The 18,598-nt window shown below is 54.9% G+C and overlaps 1 protein-coding gene across 2 annotated transcripts in view; it reads right to left on the bottom strand.

Moving 5' to 3' along the window:
• Positions 1–5,400: 5,400 nt before the first annotated feature.
• Positions 5,401–18,598, bottom strand: part of AGPAT3 (1-acylglycerol-3-phosphate O-acyltransferase 3) — an 86,633-nt gene continuing 73,435 nt past the window's right edge. For both annotated transcript variants that reach the window (XM_045540780.1, XM_045540781.1), the window contains 7 exons: positions 16,824–16,993; positions 16,207–16,368; positions 15,381–15,534; positions 14,719–14,821; positions 10,779–10,854; positions 6,652–6,850; positions 5,401–5,661 (listed from right to left, as the gene is read on the bottom strand). In XM_045540780.1, the coding sequence (XP_045396736.1) occupies positions 5,573–5,661; positions 6,652–6,850; positions 10,779–10,854; positions 14,719–14,821; positions 15,381–15,534; positions 16,207–16,368; positions 16,824–16,993 (953 nt within the window). In that variant the 3' untranslated portion in view covers positions 5,401–5,572. The remainder of the gene's footprint in view (positions 5,662–6,651; positions 6,851–10,778; positions 10,855–14,718; positions 14,822–15,380; positions 15,535–16,206; positions 16,369–16,823; positions 16,994–18,598) is intronic.

Raw genomic sequence — 18,598 nt, 5'->3', positions numbered from 1 at the left:
GTGCACGTGCTGTGTGCATGTATGTGTACATGTGTGTCCCAGAATGTCAGGTGGCCAGGGGCTGGCTCCTACACACTGAGTTTCCCTGGTAGAGTGAAAGCAGAGGTGGGACCTGGGCCTCAGAGCTAACCTTGGCCCAAATCCAGGGTGCCCCAGACATCTGTGAGTGACATTCAGGGTGAGGGAGCCCGCAGGTGTCTGCCATGGCTACCCTCATGGCCTGTGAGCAAAACAAGGCCTGACCCACCTGCGCCGTCCCCAGATACCAAGTGGTCCCAGGGCACTTTGCCTCTGTCTTCCGAGAAAACGGCGTACCGTCATGCAAAACCTGTCTGCATCCAGGATGTACATGGATGGGGGACCTTCCAGAATTCCAGATGGAGTCTGGCCTTCCCCCCTCCCAGGACCCGAGGTAGGACATTTTGCTCATTGTAGGTCTCAGCTGATCCCCCCAAGACACACGGTCTGGCTCCTTCTCAATCCCCCTTCCAGAAAGCAACTTTCATGGGATGGGGGGCTTGACAAAGCCACCAGCAGGACAGCCTAGAGGCAACAGCCAGTGCCCAGGGGAGGGGCCGTGCAGGTGGGTGACTCCAAGGGACAGTGGTGCCTGGTGGTCCTTGTGTCCCCTTGGAAAAATCTGTGAAGACTAGACACAAAGAAACAAGAGGAGGCAAAGAGTCACATTCTCTTGTATTGTGGATAGTTCATCCCTCTCTTTCACAGCAGCAATTGAAACCAACAAGCTCGATGCCTGCAGCATTTCACCTGGAAGACACGGCCACACAGAGCCACCCACGCTCGGGCGGGCTCACCTGCCCGAGTACACAGAGATCCTTGCATAGCACGGCAAACACAGCTAGTCCTCTGGGACACAGGCCTTTAAAGTCTAGGCACCCCACCCCTGACAAGCTGCCATAGACCAAAAACACCTCTATCCTCCACTACAGAAAGCTTGTGAGTAGCAAAACTTGTAAAAATGAAGTGTACAAAAGGAAACATCAGTATAATACATTTGCACCCTGTATACAATGTATCCCTTTGAAACTGGCCAACAGTGAGTGTGGCGACTTTTCAATAATAGAAAAAGAACCCCAATGTCTGTCACATGCACTTGAGTCAATGCTTTGTGTGGTTTTTCCAGAGAGATTTTCATTTAGTTACAGTACTTGCTGGTGATCTTTGTGATTAAGAAGCCAGTTGAATTTCCTGGCATTTAGGCAAGTAACATTTGATTGTCACAACATACAGTTCTGAGACAATAAATACAAGTAGATCAGATGCATTTCTTCATTGTATCAAGTAACTCCAGTTTAATTTAATACAATTTAGTGCATTTCAGTATCTCATTCACAGTTCGACTTCTGTCCAAATACTTTTGCAACAAAACGAAACTGAAAAGTTAATGAGAAACTCCAGATGAACTTGTCATTACAAAGCTTAAAATTTTAAGACAATTCAATGATCCTTGAAAAGCATATACGCTACTGCTGCCTGGGGCTGACCAATGCCAATGTCTCTGGGAACTTCCCAAAAGTGTTCTTGTCGCTTTATCTCCCGAGCAGTTGGTGTGAATGCCACCATTTTCCCTGAATTAACAAGCAGCAAATGCTTGTGATAAAACTTAATTTATGTGTGTCCACCCCGCTCACGCAGATTGCAGTGTGACATCTTTCACCCAAAAACTGTCCCTGTGTTTTTGCAACCTGGCCTTGACATGCAAGAACATGGAGCGTGCGTGTCCACACCCACCCTGGCAGCCTGCGACAGGGTGATGGGACAAGCCCGGAGCTCTGAGCCCCTGGTGTGGCCGGGCCCGTGCCCAGGCCCGAGGTGCTCTGGAGGGGCTGCCTTCGGGTTTGGCCAGAGAAAGGGGCAGGCACTGGGGCCAGGGACGTGCCATTCCCAGAAGGAAGGCAGGCACGTCAGGCTCGAGTGTCCGCCCTGGGCCTGGCTACACCGCAGAGGGTTAGAAGCCACGCCGCACCACGGGCGCTGAGCGTTGCGTGCTGGGGCTGCATGCGGCGGCTACTGGGGGGACGTGCGCAGCACGGGTATGCGGGGGGCCGAAGATTCAGGCGAAAGTCAGCAGGGCCGGAAAGGTTCTATTTGGCTTGTCCTGAAAGTGTCTCGGGCAGGGACAGAGCATGCAGAGAAGGAAGGAATTCTTCACCCCAGATCTGACAAAGACTGGCAGTCACAGCCCGCGTGGACAGCCGCTTGCAGCTCCTGAATTGCGCGTCAGTGTGACACGCGGCTGGGGCCAATCGCTGCCTTTTCCTCGGATCCACCTCAGTGCTCAGCAACACCTCGACCAGCGTGGTGTGAGGACAGAGTCTCACGCCATGTGCACGGAAGGGGAGGCACGGGGCAGACAAGGGACAGGGATCTGACGTTGGTCAGCGGTAATACCCGCGCTATTCTTTTGTAAGGAAGTGCTGCGTATGCTGCTGTTCCGTGTTGCCTTGTGGTGCATATGCAGAGCTCGTCTCTCCAACCACACTCTGTGCTTCTCGAGCACACGGGCCTTAAAGCACCTCAAGCAGGGCTGCGCATCTGCCACCAAGTACTGGGCAATGTCATTTCTCTGGGTCCAAAGTCTTATCAATGAGCCGCCCCTGCACGCCGTCAAGGCCTCAGTCTGGAGGGAACAGTGTTTCCCAACCTGTGAAGCGCTGTCCCCGTGGGCCGACCACGCCCTTCCCCAGCGTCTGCCCACCTGTGTTCCGTGGGGACTGTCACTGCTTACAGCGCTCACAGAAGGACCCCAGAGAGGAGCCAGAAGGTCCACAGATGCTGGTAGCTCCAGAAAGGCACCGTGAAAGGCCACAGACATCTTAGAAGCCTCTGGAACTCCCCAGAGGGGGCCAAAAGAACTTGGAGCCCCTCCCCAGCCCAGCATAGTGTTAGAGGGGTCTGCTCATGAGCCCTGGGGAGGGTCCACAACCCAACTCCACGGCCAGGACACGCGTGTGGGGAGATGACAAAGACGTGACAGGGCCCTCAGGCGGATGGGCAGGGGACCCCACGGCACCAGGCCGAGCTGAGAGACACTACCAGGCAGTGACCCTGGAAGAGCCCGTGCCAGACCTGGTTTCTGAGGGGCAGCCTGGCCCAGGGAGCCCCCCCAACCCCCCATGACCAGCACAGACTGGCTGGGGGCTACGAGGTCACTTCAGCCCCAACGTTCAGCTTGAACTTGGACGTCACATCAGCAGTGAATGAAGCCCAGTAGTAGGGTGTAAAGGGAAAATTTAAAAAGTGCTATTCTGGGATTTATTGATTTAATTAAAAAAGTTAAAGCAGCTCTCCTCCTCCTTTCCTTCTAAAGGAGATGAAAAGCAAAATCCACCCCCTCAAAAAAAAAAAAAAAAAACCCAAAACATTCATGGTGTAGTTTTTATTGCTCTCAAAGGCTCGGTATTCAGACACACAAGCTAAGCTTTCAGACCAGAAGGAAATCGGGGGCGATTGAAACTTGTGCTTGTGGCCTCAATGCCATTTTAACCTGGGACTCCTCGCAGCACCTTCACTGGCTGCGCAGAACTCGCCGATCATAGATTAATTCCGAAGGGAGGGGGCTTCTCTGGGGGGCAAGGACTACGAATCCAACGGCAAGAGAGCCAGACTGCATTTTCCAGCGCATGTATGTGCACAGTGGTACCTTTCAGTGTTTCTCCTTTGAGATCTTTTAGGTGTTAGTGAATTAGCGAAGGACAGATTTAAAACACACGTGAAGACAGAGGAGCAGCGTGTTACAGAAGCAAACCCCAAACCCCCTGTGGGAGCACAGCCCGCCCACGCTCAGCCGACCGCCAGGGCAGAGTGGCGGGGGGGTTTGCAGACAGAGAAGCACACCCCAGAACAAAGTGGTTTCCAGTGTGTTTCGTTTGTCTTGCTGGCTGGCCCCTTCCCGCCCCGAGGCACCGTGTCCCTGCCCCCCCTCAGGACCAGGCCACGCCACTTGGTGTGGCCCCAGACACAGAGCCCAGCAGCGTCTTCCTTCTAGAAGGAAAATATGCTGTCTTGACAAATCCTCCCCATGCAGGGCCGAGGTATAAGTATTCTCTCAATTTAGTTTATACTTTTCTCCATGCCTCTTTCCTCCGTTTTTTCCTCAAAAACTCAACCTACCTCTATTCAGAATGCTGGTTACAATGTAGCAGAGAAAACATCCATTTTTCCCCCTTGCTAAAAAATTGGGGGAGTGTGACTTTGAACAAGCAAGTTGCAAGTTTAGGAAGAAAGCCAGATGCAGGTGGGCTGGTGGGGTTATGACTTGGCCGAGCGAGGGAGGGACCGGGCCACGCGGGGAAGTAGGAAGAGACATTCCTACCGCACCTGTGGGCCGGGCGGCTTCCATCCCAGGCCACGCTGGGCAGTAAACGTGCCTTGGGAAGAAACTTCCTCCGCTTGGGCCGAGGGCCACAGGGACTGCCGTGCGGCCGTGAGGGCACCTTCTCTGTCAGGACACTCAAGACGGCGCTGTGGCCGGGAGCTGGGCACCCACGGGGAGTGGGGGCTGTGATGACACCTGCCTGCACAGAACCCCCACCCCCCAGGGACACAGTGCACGGCTGGGGGTGGGGGAGGCACCACCACTAGTTTCCAGCAGGGAGCTGAGACCCAACAAGAGAACAGCTAGGAAAAATAAAATCTCTAAAAGCCAACAAGCTCGGTATTAACAGTCTCCAACCACCTTTAAAAGAAAGAGGTTTAACGGTGACATCACTTCTTAAAAAGCAGTCCGGAGTATCCTGCAGGCTGCAGGGCTCCTGGTCTGCGGGGGTGGCCCAGCACGGCCCTCCCTCCCCGGCACCCGGCGAGGGGCACTGGGGTCCGCTGCCCGTGGAGGGGGCGGGGGACAGAGGGGCTGTACCTGGAGAACTCTGCACTTTGCCGAGTCCCCAGGGGCCGGTTCACGCTAAAAACAGATGGAAGGCGGTGCACACAGGGCCAGACAGGACGGGGCACGCAGGGCCAGGGACAGAGACGGGCGCTCGCCCCCGGCCGGCGCGGGGTGCAGGCAGAGCCGGGCTTGCTGTGGATCCACCGGTTACATTCGGTGTGTGCTTATCAGGAGGAGAGCGCCCCGCGGCCCCGGGGTCGAGCAGCCATGTGCAGAGCCAAGCAGGGCAGCCGAGCCAGCTCTCGGGGCGACCGGGACCCAGTCAGTCCGTTCCCACGAGGACGGCGGAAATTCATGAAGAGACAGTTTTTTGGGGTGCAGGGGAAGAGGTGAGGGGCCAGGTTAAGTTCCCAAAACAACCGATAAAAACCAAAAAACTCGGTCTAGGCTTCAGGAGAGAGAGCAGCCAAAGGCTCTGCTTGGAAGCGGAGTCTTGAGGGACTTGCGCTCGGAGAGGCCGGGCCCCGCGGGGAGCTGGCGTCTCGGCCGGCGGCCTTCCGACCTCGCACTCTTGGCTCAAGTTTTATTTGTTAATATTAGTCACCAATTAATAAGAAAAATAGTTTCTAAGTGTCTTTTTGTCCTCCGCTCTGTGTGTTCTGTTTTTAATCGAGTTAATAGGATACCACCGTCAGGTTGTGTGTGTTCGATCACAGCCATTAATTATTCCTTTTTCTTAAATTCTTGGTTTCCGTAGCTGGAGCCTTTTTCAATTTCGGTTACTCCTATCAGTCTGCGAACTCCGAAGGAAGCTTTAAAACAGGAGAAAGAGGGAAGAGGTCAGATGGGTCACTTGGCCACCTCACTGTGGAAGGGTTACGGCAGGGTCCCTTCCTCCACCCCTCGCCCTCGGCACAGTGCCCCTGCCCCCAGCTCCCTGCGTGGTGGCGCCCGCTGCGGGCACAGCCGTCGGCCGTGGCATTCCCGGGCAGGCCCGCCAGGCTGCAGGGCACATGGCCGTGTTCTCTGCCTAGCTGGGTCAGAGGCGGGTGGATGTTCAGGCCGTGCCCTGCCTGCCCGTCTCTGGCTCCCGACTGAGCAGGAGGCCTCGGAGCGTCCTAACACAGGACAGAGGTAACCAGATCTCATCCGCCTTTCGTGGGTGGTCCCAAGCCAAGGTGTCGTTCAACAGGAGAGGACGATGGCAATCACTGCCTCTTGGAACCTCCCACCCAGCTCCCGGCAGGGGACGGGCAGGAGCAGGGAAGGGGCTGGGCATTGCTGCCGGGCACTGAATGTGGACCGCCTGTCCATCGCTTCAGGGACCGGAGGGCGCCCACGTTCACCGCAGAGACAGACGGGGCGCTCGCCCTCTGCCCCCAGCCATCTCCTGAATCCTGGCAGGTGCCCGGCACTGTGCTCAGAGCTGGGCACACAGGCACGTCACGGAGGACCAACAGGTAGGTGGGTGCCAGGAAATGACAATGTCGGGGTTAAACCTCCAGAGTGACCATCCCAGCCCACCTCCTGAGAGCCCACATGCAGACAGAGGGACTCGAGACCCTCTCAGCAGCGTCCTGGGTGGCTGGCTGGGCTGCAGGACAGGACGGCAGCTGTCCGGCTCGCTAAGATCACCCTGCAGCTCAGCGGCAGAAGCCCAGGCTCCGAGGCCACAGGCGTGGGCTGGATCCCGGCTCCCCCGAGGTCTGTGATCACCACCATGACGAGCTGTCCCGTCCTGAGCCCGTGGCTGGCGCAGTGAGACCCCCGCACTGCGGGCCGTTAGCACTGGCGTCCCTTACCTGCTCCCACAAACCCCAGGAACGCCAGGATCAGGAGAGGAGAGCCACTCGCAAAGACGCCCAAGACGAAACTGAAGAGGGGGGACAGGAGGACGGTGGCCCAGCAGAGGAAATTCAGGAGGGTCCACGGCCTCCTGGCAGGTTTGAACTGCTCCCCCGGGAACACGCCCTTCTGATTGTACATCTCCTGCAGCGCGTCCTGGAAGAGCCAACAACGGAACAAGAAAGCCAAGGTTTCCTTACATGCCGCGCTTTTCACGCGTGAGAAAATCGCTGGCCATGAAAAAGTGGCTCAATCTAAAACAAGTGCCACATAAATTGAGTTGACAAATCCTATAAGCTGCAGGTGAGAGACGACACTGGCTTTACCTTCTTGGAGAATCTTTGTAGCTTGCAGCAGAAGCTTGAAGACATATAAGCCCTTTGGCCCAGGAAGTCTCCGAGGAAAACGGCCCAGCGGGCAAAGTTGGGAATGTACAGATCACGCCAGGCACGTGCCCGACAGGTGCGCAGCGCCCACCCATCCCGACCCTCCCACAGCCAGCAGTGGGGGCGGCAGGCGTGACTGTGGGGGTCCTGCAGCCTGGGCACAGACCCCCGCGTCACCCACTCCCAGCAGACTACCCACAGAAGGTGCTTCGCCCTCTCGTTCCTCGGTTTCCCGGTCTGGCGGGGCGGCTAACGAGGGGCGGGAGGTAGGAAGAGGCGGTGAAGACGCGGTGGAGCCCGGCCCCGCAGTCCCACAGACGGTGCCGTCTGCGCGTTTCCGCAGCGCCGGGACACCGCCACGCCACACGGGGCACAGTGCTCCCCGGCCACCGCACGTGGTGAGACAGTCACAGACCGACAAGGACATACATTTAGGTACTTTAAGGTTCTTGGCAGAAGAGGGTAAAGTTCCATACAATTCTATTTAAAATAAAAAATATCTATGACTGCACACATGTGTGTACTGAGCTTGGAAAGATTCACACCAGGCCATTAATAATTACTGGGGGTACGGAATGTCATGGTTTTCCCTATTTTATTTCCCACATTCCAGTTTCTGCAGTTGTGTTTTGTATCACACACACACAGCGGGGTGTGGGGAGCCTGGCACACACCCGGTCTCCCAGCTGACACATGTCGGCCGGCCTGGCCGTTCCCGGAGCCGCTGTGAGGGGCGTCACACCCAGCACACTGCTTATTAGGGGTGGAAACAACCAAAACGTCCACAGATAGGAAAATGAGTAACTCAAACGGGTATCGGCGTGTGTCGAGTACCACACAGCATTTAGAAGGCATGAATGAAATCTATTTATGTCAAGGTGGACAGATCTCAAAAACAATGGGACTAAGAAGAGAAAAAAATACAAGAACTCTGCGTTAAGTACAAGATGTAATCTAAATGTAAATGTTTAATGTAAATAAAAACAAGGGCACAAAGAGACAACTGAAAATGTCACGTTATCATATTTCAGTATCATGGAAAAGCACAACAAACAATGTAAAAACACCCAAGTAAATCAGTGATGTCAAAACCTGTCATTTGATGCACTTTGCTTTGGGTTATTCTAGAAAGCAAGTCATCAGGGATGGGGAAGAGGCCTCGCCCCTACCTCTGAGCCATCGTCCCCCGACGAGGCGACTCCCACCCCACGCATGGTTTCACTTTTGCACTACGTGTGTGTGTCCATAACAGTAAGACTCAGAACTGCTTGTGTGTTCTGCAACTGTCTGTGAACACAATCGTACCGCATGCATTCCGCAACCTGCTTCTCCACACGCTGCTACTCTCGAGAGTCACCTATGTCCATAGCATGGAGATTTAGTTTATTCATTTTAATTGTCATATCAGGTGAATTCACATATGCAGTGTAACTATTTCCTAGTAATAAACTTCTAGGTTATTTCTAATTTCCTGCTAAAAAGTACTGTTGCTTGCAAATGTCACTTCATGTAAGAGTTTCAAACTTTTTAAACCTGACCCAGGTTAAGAGGTGAACTTTCAGTTAAGAGGTGAACTTTCCTTTGCAACCCAGTACCTAGGACATCCCTCCACCTGTCTCCACGATGCCACGCACTGTACTTCTCTTCTGTTGAGCCCCCTTTTTCTTCGTGAGAGAGTTATGCTGGTCTAGGAAACTGCGTGTTTTGCCCAAGCTTTCAGACATGTGGGAATAAAGTCAGCCGTGCCCCGTCACACCCCGTGTTACTTTACTCCCTGCTCTGTGGTTTGTCTCCTTTTCATTCCTGTCACTCCCATCACTCTTGGTACATCAGTCAGTCTTGCCCAAGCTTATCTATATTAATAACATTTTTAAAGGAAAAGCTCCTGGCGCAGCTGATTTGCTCTTCTGTAGCTTTGATTTCTGTTTTTATATTTCTGCTATTGTTGCTATTATTTTCTTTGGGTTCACTCTTGTGCGTGTATTACAATGAATATGTAAGTGTGCGTGCGTGTATGATTATTAAGAAGATAAAAAGCACATGTAAGACAGGAGAAGAGACCCTGATCCACAGTGGAGCTGTATGTGTCTAAAACCAGCCCCATGGACATGGCTTTGTGAACGATGTGCCTTTTCTCTCTGGTTGTTCTACGATCTCCCCGTTATCTCTGGTGTTCAGCAGTTTCATTAATGTGTGGGGGTAGATTTTTATTTATCCTATTCAGGACTTGTACATCATGAACCTGATAAAAATCTGTTTCATCCATTCTAGAAATTTTGTGGCTATTTTCTCCAACAATTGCTATTCATTACTTTCTCTCCTTCTGTGCTGTCTTCTGAATAATTTCCCTAAAATCTTTCAGTTTACTAATTCTCTCTTTAGCCGCATCTTATCTGCTATTTAATCTCTTAGGATTTTACCATCAGTGAATAGATTTCTCAGCCCTATAAATTCAACTTGACTTTTCTCAAATCCTTCTCATTTTTTTTTTTTTGGTCTTATTATCCTAGTTTTCAATCCTTCTTTTGTGCTTAATCATTTAAAACATACTCATTGTAGTTTCTATCTGACTCTACCCATCCTCTATCTGACAGTTCCATCAGTTCTATTTTGGAGGGTTTCATTTTTCTATTTGCTGTACCTGTTGTCCCTTACCTATAAAGGACAGGGTTTGTTTCTTTCTCCCCAAATGTCTTGTATTTTGCTGTGAGCTCGTCTGCAGCTGAGCTTTACCTGGGAAGACCGTGAGCACCTTAGGTTCGCAGCTGTGCTCCCCCAGTTTCGCATCTGTTTCTCTTGGCAGTGCTACGGTGATTCACCTGGAACCAATTTTTATGTTGATATTTTGGCTCTGTGCTTCTTGAACTATGTTGTTAGTATAAATTCAAACCTCAAGCCCGTTTGAGGGCAAGACTGAGATTATAAACTACAGGGCAGACTTTTGTGAAGAGCGAGGTGAGCTTGGAAGCCCTTTCCCTGTGCTGGAGGCAGTTTTCCATTTGACCTTTCTAGGCTCAGACCCTTGGCGGGGCCGGCTCCACGTGGGGCTTCCAGCTCTAACTTCCTGCCTCGAATAAGGTCAATCTTTATCTACCGTTTCCAAGGAGGAACTACAACTCCAGACTTCGAGACAGGGACCAGCACACGGCGCTGGGGGAGTGTGGTGGCGGCGGCTTTCGGGCCCTCCACCCCAGTTTCCAGTCTCAGCCCCTTTCTGGTCCCTGGAAACCTCCTCCTTTTCTTGCGAGCTCGTCGATGCATTCGGTCGGGTATCTGTTATCCTTTTCAGGTTATCTAGTCTCCCACCAGGTAGAAAATGGAAATCTAATGACCTGTGCGTTTCTGTGCATAAAATAAACAGAAAGCAGGCGTTGTGGGGGACGGGCCTGAGTGTCTGTCACACACGCAGCCTCTTGCAGATCTATGTCTGTTTCATATCCATAATTTCTTTTATGTAAGAAAACGAAAAACTGACAAAATGTTATCAGCCATGGTTATAAGCATTATGTTGTCCTCTGCACTTTCCCCTAGTTTGTTAATTTCTTATGAGGGACGACAAAGGGAAACGGGATCAGCAGGACTTGAGAACGGCATGGTACTCCCAGCGCAGAGCAAGACCCCGAGTGACCCGCCCGCCCTGCCAGCTGCCCCAGCACCCGCGCGGTGGCCACACGCCAAGGTGAGCTGAGCGCACGCACCTTCTCCTGGTAGAGTTTGTGAAGCCACTGAGCTGCCTCCTTCTCGTCCAGCGGGATCTCCTCCAGAGGAAATCTCCTGTTTTATAGGAAGATTAAAAACAAATGAATTACCAGATGACAACAAATTAAAAAGGGGGGAAAGGGAAACATAAGTGATCGTGCACCAGGTTACTTGTGGGCCCTGCTGTTTCTATTTAAGTCTCATCCTCAGTTTCTAAAAACAAGCAAACATCAAAATACTTTCTCCTGGGGCCTTCACCCTGAGTGCACGGAACCAGCCTGGCCAAGTGGCCGGAGGCTGTGACACCTTTGTGTGCAGCATGTGACAAGGGGTTCCCGGGGCGACTGCACGGAGCAGGTCCCGCCTCCAGTCCCACTGTGCAGGGCGATTGCTTATGAGCTTCTGAGGGTTTGGTCTTTCTTAATATGATCATCCTCCGGAAGTTACCCTGACAAGACTGCTTTCATTCGGCAAAGATTATATATTTCACAAATGAAATCTATTTGCTTCAAATATAAAAAGTATTAAAAATTTCGAAACTTTTTTTTTTTTGAGACATAGCCTCGCTCTGTCACCCAGGCTGGAGTGCTGTGGCGTCATCACAGCTCATAGCAACCTCCCGAGTACCTGGGACTACAGGTGTGCGCCACGGCACCTGGCACTAAAATACTTCCGCAAGTCGGTGAGAACAGCATGCTTGTCCACGGGGCCCACAGTGGCCCCTCTGGAAGGCAGGGGTAGTGCGCATGGGGGCAGAGGCGGGAACCCCACCTCAGGGTACCCCTTCCCCACAGCCCCCCGCAGGACGTCGGGCAGACGTGACCTCTGTTCCCCCATACCCCGTTCTCCTCTCCTCCTGGGACTAACAGAATACACGTGCCTCCTCCCGTGGTCTCACGTGCAGCCTGGTGCCACTGCAGGAGGAAGCACTCGACGGCTGGGGCCCCGCCCGCACCGGCCTCCCTGCTCTAGCTGTTGGAAACCACACTGGGACCACGCTGCACCAGCCCTCGGCACCCCGACAGCTGTCAGACTCAGTGTGGACGTCTGCGAGGGCAGGAAAAGGAAAAGCGGGTAGGAACCTGCTGTCCACGGGCGGCTGCAGCACCCACAACACCGGGGCACGGACGGCACACACCAGAGCAGCCCCGACGGGCGGGTGCGGGGCAGCTGCTTCTGGGGGAGGAGGTGGGAGGCGAACCCCACGCATGGAGGCAGCGTGTCTCCAACGTGCTGTCCGAAAGCTGAGCACCCGAAGTGCCGGCGTAGGTGGGTCACACCCACGGGTCTTCCCCCAGCCAGAAATGAGGGCAGAGCCTCTTCCACACGCGCACCGGGGCGGCACAGCAGCGGCCTCTGCGGGCCCCACTGTGCGCCTGGTGCCCCAGGAAACAAACGCCTGTAACTCCGAGCCCCTGAGTGCAGCTGCATTTGCAGCATTTGCCAGAGATGCCGTTTCCCTCTGTCCACGCGAGACGAACAAAGGCTCTGCTCGCCTGCCTGCTCTCCCAGCACGCACACGCACACGCGCACACACACACATCTCATTTACAGACACACACGCCACATACAGTTTACACACGCACACACGCACATCTCATTTACAGACACACACGCCACACCCACCCACCACACACACACCATACACACAATTGATACACACAGCACACACACACACACACAAACCACACACATCCCACATACACATAGACAACACACCATACATACATGCACACAGCATTTATAGATGCATATACACACTTCACACAAATTTATACACACATACCACTCCCCCCACATACAGGTTTTATTATAAGTCTGTTATGTCCATTATAAATTATATAAAAATAAGAACTATAATAAAAATGAGAAGATAAAAATTGAATATATTTGACAAGTTTTGATGTATAAAGACGAGAAGCCAAAAAGTAGAAATAAACTAGAATTTGAAAATAATATAATGACCAAAAAAAAAGGAAAAAAAAGTGAATGTAAATCCAAATTCTAGTTTTTGCTGCACCCCAGTGGGGCACCCTTAGCCGCAGCTGCTGCAGGTCACTCAAGCCACGTGCAGGACACTGGCCCCAAGCGCTGGCCTTGAGGTCAGGCGAGCCCAGGCGACCGCACCAAGTTCCAGCCCTGCCTTGTCACGAGCCCCGGGCACCTCGCCTGCGCTGGGACGGGAAAGAGGGAAGCCCGGTCGGACAGCGCATGGCCTCAGGGCGTGTGATCACAGCGTGCCGGGGACGCGCTGGGACCGCGCTTCCACTCAAATCTCCAAGCAGTCCGTGACACACGACAGTGGAAGCTTTCACAAGTTCAAAGAATATACCTACTGAAATACGACTGGGCGAAATCCAGCCCCAACTAGGGAGAAGCGAGCAGACGAGGAAAGGCTCCTCCCCAGCTGCAGCTGCGTGTCCACGGCGGGCGGTGGCTCTGCGCACGGCCCGGGCCAGACGAGCAGGACCTGGCCGCCCGTCCACGGCGGCTGCCCTCGAGCCGCTGCTCAGACCGCCTGGGCCTCGGCACACAGCTTCCCGCCCAGGACAAGAGCCAGACGTGCCTCCCGGGCTCCCCGGGGAGATGGCGAGACACAGGCACCACCGGCTGCCGCTGCTATCCGGTCCCACGGCAGCCCACACCCAGAGCTCTTCAGTTACAAGGGAGGGGACCCCAGGCTCCCGCCCCTGCCATCAGCCAGTCCGTTACCAACTCTGGAAGCAAGAAAGTCACATGGCTTCCCGCTGATACTCACAAAGGCAGCCCTGGAAACTCCCTACCGAGAGGCCAGAGGAACTGGGGGTATTTTCTTCACACTTATAAGGGCTCGAACTCTCCAGACTACATGCAGAGGGACTGCTGCACGCCCGGCGGGCTGACGGACAGACGAACACGCGTTGCAATGGTTGGACTGCGACCCTCCGCGCTGTCCCGTACACACCCCCAGGGACAACCCGCCTTTCTGAACACGCCTGAGTGAATGGGAGACTGACAGACTGCGGGGGGCCAGTCCACCACGATTCCTCATGCGGATCACACAGACCCGCAGGCAGCCCTGAAAGACGCCTGAGGCTGCAGTCAAGGTCACACCCAGACTGAGTTTCTGTTAAAAGATGTTCTGGGTGGCTTTTCTTCTCCTCATGAACCAGAGAGACTTGCAGAATCAAAGAGCAGCAATGAAACACGCAGCCACGACTCAGACGGGAATTCTCTGAGCTATGATTGGCCTTGACCTTGGAGAGAGAAAGGCTGCTCTCCCGCGAGGCTGCTGACGCACTTCAGAGCAAGCCTCGGGCTCCCAGCTGGACATCTGGACACGTCATTCCCAGCTTATTTCACTGGGACAGGATGGGGGCACGCAGCACTGAAGCCCCGATACTCCAGACAGAATCCAAACCAGGCTCTTGCTCTCCCTCATTGGTTTCCCTTCAGAGGCTGGGGTGCCCCACCGTCTGGGGCTGGAATAACCAGCACCAGCAAAAAGCCGCTCACACCAAACTGCAGCTCCAAGCCAGAGGCTCTGCGGGAGGCCCCGTGCTGCCTGCCCCCCTGGGAATCTGGGCCGCCCTGCGGGGGGAGTCAGCACCGTGCGTCCCCCAGGCCTCCTGGACAGAGCGAACTGCACGGGCCTCCCAAGGAAGCGGAAGGAGAGGACAGTGGCCCTAGCGTTGGCCCAACAGTTCTCCCAAAGGAACGGAGCACGCGGCGGGGACAAGGAGTCTGCTCCCCGTTTCCCGCCTCAGCACCTGCCTGCCCAGACCCCAGGGCAGGACTTCAGACGGGCCTCTGCGAGCACCGCCCAGGTGGACAGGGCAAGGGGAGGAGGCCGGGGAGCACAGCCCAGGATGGGGGGGTCTCCCTGGCTGTGCCCAGACGCAGGGGTGCTCGAGAGGGGGCAGGGAGGGGCAGGGGGCAGGGGCTGAGCTCTGGCCTCACCTCACGCACATGTCAGCCTCATACTTCTTCCCGTAGAGGATGCCCAGCAGAGACGGGTTCTTGTTTCCTCTGAAGTTCAGGGTGACGTCGTAGACAGCTGTGACTGCAGGAGGAGACAGGAGCGGTGATGGCCGCCCCCAGGCCGAGCAGGACACGCCAGGGCTTCTTACGTGTGAGTTCTTTTCCAACTCTCTCTCTCTCTCTTTTTTTTTATTCCCCCTCCCTTCAACTCTCTCTTTTAACTCGGATATTTAGTTGGTTTACGTTTCACATATTTACTCACTGACATACGTGTGTGTTTAAATCTCCGATTTGGCTGTTTCAATTTGTTCCACATGTTCTTTGTTCTTTCTTTTATCTTGACTGCTTTCTGACTAATTAGATACATTTATTAGTTTTTCCTTTGTTAGGTTTTCTGTTATACATTTTTATTATTATTTTAATTGTTTCCTATTAACTAGCATTTTATCAAAATATGATACAAGAATCTTACAACACAGAACTCTCCTCACTCGACTCTTTCCTTACTGCTTTTGGAATCCTGTGTTTTACATGCAATGTACTTATTGGTTTTTTAACAACTCACTGCCTTCATTTTTTGTTTCATGCGGGAGCCCAGACAGCAGTGGTGGTCCCGGCCCCGCGGCGACCGAGGCTCCTACCTGTCCCCCGGAGGCACTGGACCGCGGTGGTGAAGCCCTTGGTCCTGGGCAGCAGGTGGTACTTGAGCGGGGGCAGCCCCTTGGAGACGGCCACCTCCATGCTGACGCGGTGCTTGGTCTCCGTGAAGCGTGTCCCTTCACAGTACAGGAGAAACTAGGACACGGAACCCAGGGGGACAGGGGTGGCATAATTTGAGATGTTATTTTATTTTAGGGCTGCAACCTGCACTCCAGCCACATACGTCCACTCACACAGAACGGATTTCCAGAAAGAAGTGAGACATGAAGGTGTCCCTGGGCAGCAGCCCCGGATCGGGCAGTGGAAAACGGGAAAGGTCTTCTATCCATTTGCCACAACACAAGTTAAAAAGAAGCAAAGACGCACGCAGAGCAGGGATGGGCAGGTGGCCGGGGTTGGCTGGAGGGCAAACCCGCCCCGCCCCACCCCTCCTGGGCACCCTGCGGATGGCTCTGGGTCGGAGCCGGGGCCTGTGGTCTCTGGAGGAGCAGGTGGCCTGAGCGAAGCTTGCACGTCCGCAGACCAGAAGGACGGGGAGCCTGGGCCCTGCCGGAGACAGCGTCCCGGGCATTCAGGAGGTCCTCATGGGGTTCGTGACTAGTAATTTAGGCTGTGGGTGTGTCAGGAGGCTGCGAGTGTCTACAGCCACACCACCCTGAACACGCCCGATCTCGTCTGATCTCAGGAGCTAAGCAGGGTCGGGCCTGATTGGTACTTGGATGGGAGAAGACTGGGAGTGACGTCCAAATTCAAACCCAGCTGCCTTCCCTCAGCACAGACGCCCCTGGGATCCCCCGATACACTTACCCACATGTACTCGGGGTAGTCGGACAAGCGCTTCAGCCCTTCGATGACAGTGTCCCGGTCTTCCTCCCACTTCCGCTTGCAGAACACGATCTCCAGGAAGTACCACGTCCAGCCAATGAGGGGCACATAAAGCAGCTCCTTCTTAGCAAGGACTTTGGAACTCTGACAGCAGGAGGGAAAGTAGCCGGCACTCAGTGTCTGGGAGAAGCCGGGGTGCTTGGCCAGATTCCCCCAGCACCTCCCCGGGGACCCTGCGGCACCCCCTGGCACCTGCCCAGGGGACCCCGTGGCTCAACTTCAGCACTTCCCTGGGGACCTGTGGCTCACCCCCACACCTGCCTGGGGACCCGTGGCTCACCCCTGCACCTGCCCGGGGACCCGTGGCTCAACTCATGCACCTGCCTAGGGGACCCTGTGGCTCAACTCCTGCACCTGCCTAGGGGACCCTGTGGCTCAACTCCTGCACCTGCCCGGGGACCCATGGCTCATCCCTGCACCTGCCCAGGGACCCGTGGCTCAACTCCTGCACCTGCCTAGGGTACCCTGTGGCTCAACTCCTGCACCTGCCCGGGGACCCATGGCTCACCCCCGCACCTGCCCGGGGACCCGTGGCTCACCCCCAGCACGCCAAACCGCTCACACATGGTCCACCCACAAAGGAAGTCGATTTCGAAGTTGTGGTTGAGGATGATGACCACGTGCTCCTTCCCGAAGCGGTCCACCGTGGCCTGGTCCGTGAACAGAGTGCACTCCGTGCACGACCACCACTCCAGAAGCATGACCAACTCTGCGGACAGACGGAGGGGTGTGGGCCTGGGCGCAGGACAGCCTCTACTCTTGGATGGGCGGCCAGCATCCCTGGGGGTCCTCTGGCAGGTCTGGGGGCCCTCACCGGGGACAGTCACAGGATCTTCATCTAGAGTAGAATTTTCTGCTAGAAATGAGTTCTAACGCCTTACACTTAATAAATTTTCCAAAATTACAATTACCTTCTCTAAGCAAAAGTCAGGGGAGAAGACAAATGGAAAGTAGCAGAAGAAACGGGGGAGGAAGACTTTGTGAGGCTTTGTGAGGACACGACTTTGTCCAGTTGTCACACGATCCTCGAGTGCACTGCGTCTGGCTAGATACCACACAGCCACCGACAACGATGGGACACGCAGGAAGACAGATGTCACTGTACGATTGGGAAGTGGAACACACCACTGGATGTCCACAGATTAAAACTTGGAAAAAAAATGAAAATAGTTCCTAGTGCAGTGGAATAATAGGTGACAGTGTCTCCTGAAGCTTCCGTTACATTCCTTAGGTTACACTGCTTTTTCATATTTAAAAACAAAAAGAAAAAGTGAGTCCTTGCCCACCCCCAGGAAGGCCTGGGGCACCGTGCTCCGGTCCGCTCACTGCCGGCCAGGAGCCCCGAGCCCCTTGAGGCAGCAGGGCGCGTGAGCACGCGGGCGCCGGCATGTCAGGAGCTGTCTGCCGTCCTGCCCAGCTGGTTCAGACCCAGCTCCCCGTCGGGTCTCCCTTGGCTGCGGCCTCAGGGCGCTGGGGGAGCGTTTCCCAGGAGCTGGGATGGCCACACGCAGCTGGGGGCTCTGTCTGCACTGTCCGTCTGGAGCCCACATGCCAGTGGGGACTGTGGGGACAAGCTGGGAGTAGGGCACCGCCTGCCTCCTCATCAGGGGCTCGAGGGATGCGCACACGCACCGTGTGAGAACGTCAGGCCTGCGGGTTCCACGGTAAGAGCTCTGTGCGTCCCGTCACGCACAGGACCCGGGTGCAAACGGGTCCCTTCCACCAGGCCACGTTGGGGCGGGGATGGGAGGAAGCCAGGGGGAGTGGGGGGCGGGTGCCGCACACCCAGCCAGCCCCGGCCCGAGTGTCGGCAGCCAGAGTCACACCCACCGTGGCCAGTCGTTTTGACAAGGGTGACCTCAAAGAGCCAGGACACGGTTTTCAGACTCCAGATTGTCACGGGACAGCCGTGCTTCTTGTCCTGGACACCAACCCAGCCGTCTTCCAAGAGGACCACTCCCGGGTCTGCCTGCCGGGGATCAGCCCTCGGGGACAGAGGCCAGGGGACGGTGACCAGCTCCGAGTCTGGCCAGGCTCACACAGCCATGAGCTCAGGCAAACCACGGCTCTGGGCCTCAGTTTCTTCATTTATAGAAAGGGGACAACAGTGGCTTCCTCACAGGGCTACTGGAATGGAGCATGGAAAGTTCACACCCGAGGGGCACAGCTGGGCTCTCCTTCCCGACAATCGTCCCCCTGGGTCCAGGAGGGAGGGAGTCCCCAACATGCAGCCATGAAAGGCCAGGGGGCTGGAGGGCACAGAGTTGGGGTCACCAGAAAAGGCCATTTGTCAGAGGCAGACTCCACACCTGTG

The sequence above is a fragment of the Lemur catta genome, chromosome 1 (genome assembly GCF_020740605.2).
Source record: "Lemur catta isolate mLemCat1 chromosome 1, mLemCat1.pri, whole genome shotgun sequence".
In the NCBI taxonomy this organism is placed as follows: domain Eukaryota; kingdom Metazoa; phylum Chordata; class Mammalia; order Primates; family Lemuridae; genus Lemur; species Lemur catta.
Note: the sequence above shows the minus strand (reverse complement) of the source record. Positions and strands in the feature narration are given on the sequence as shown.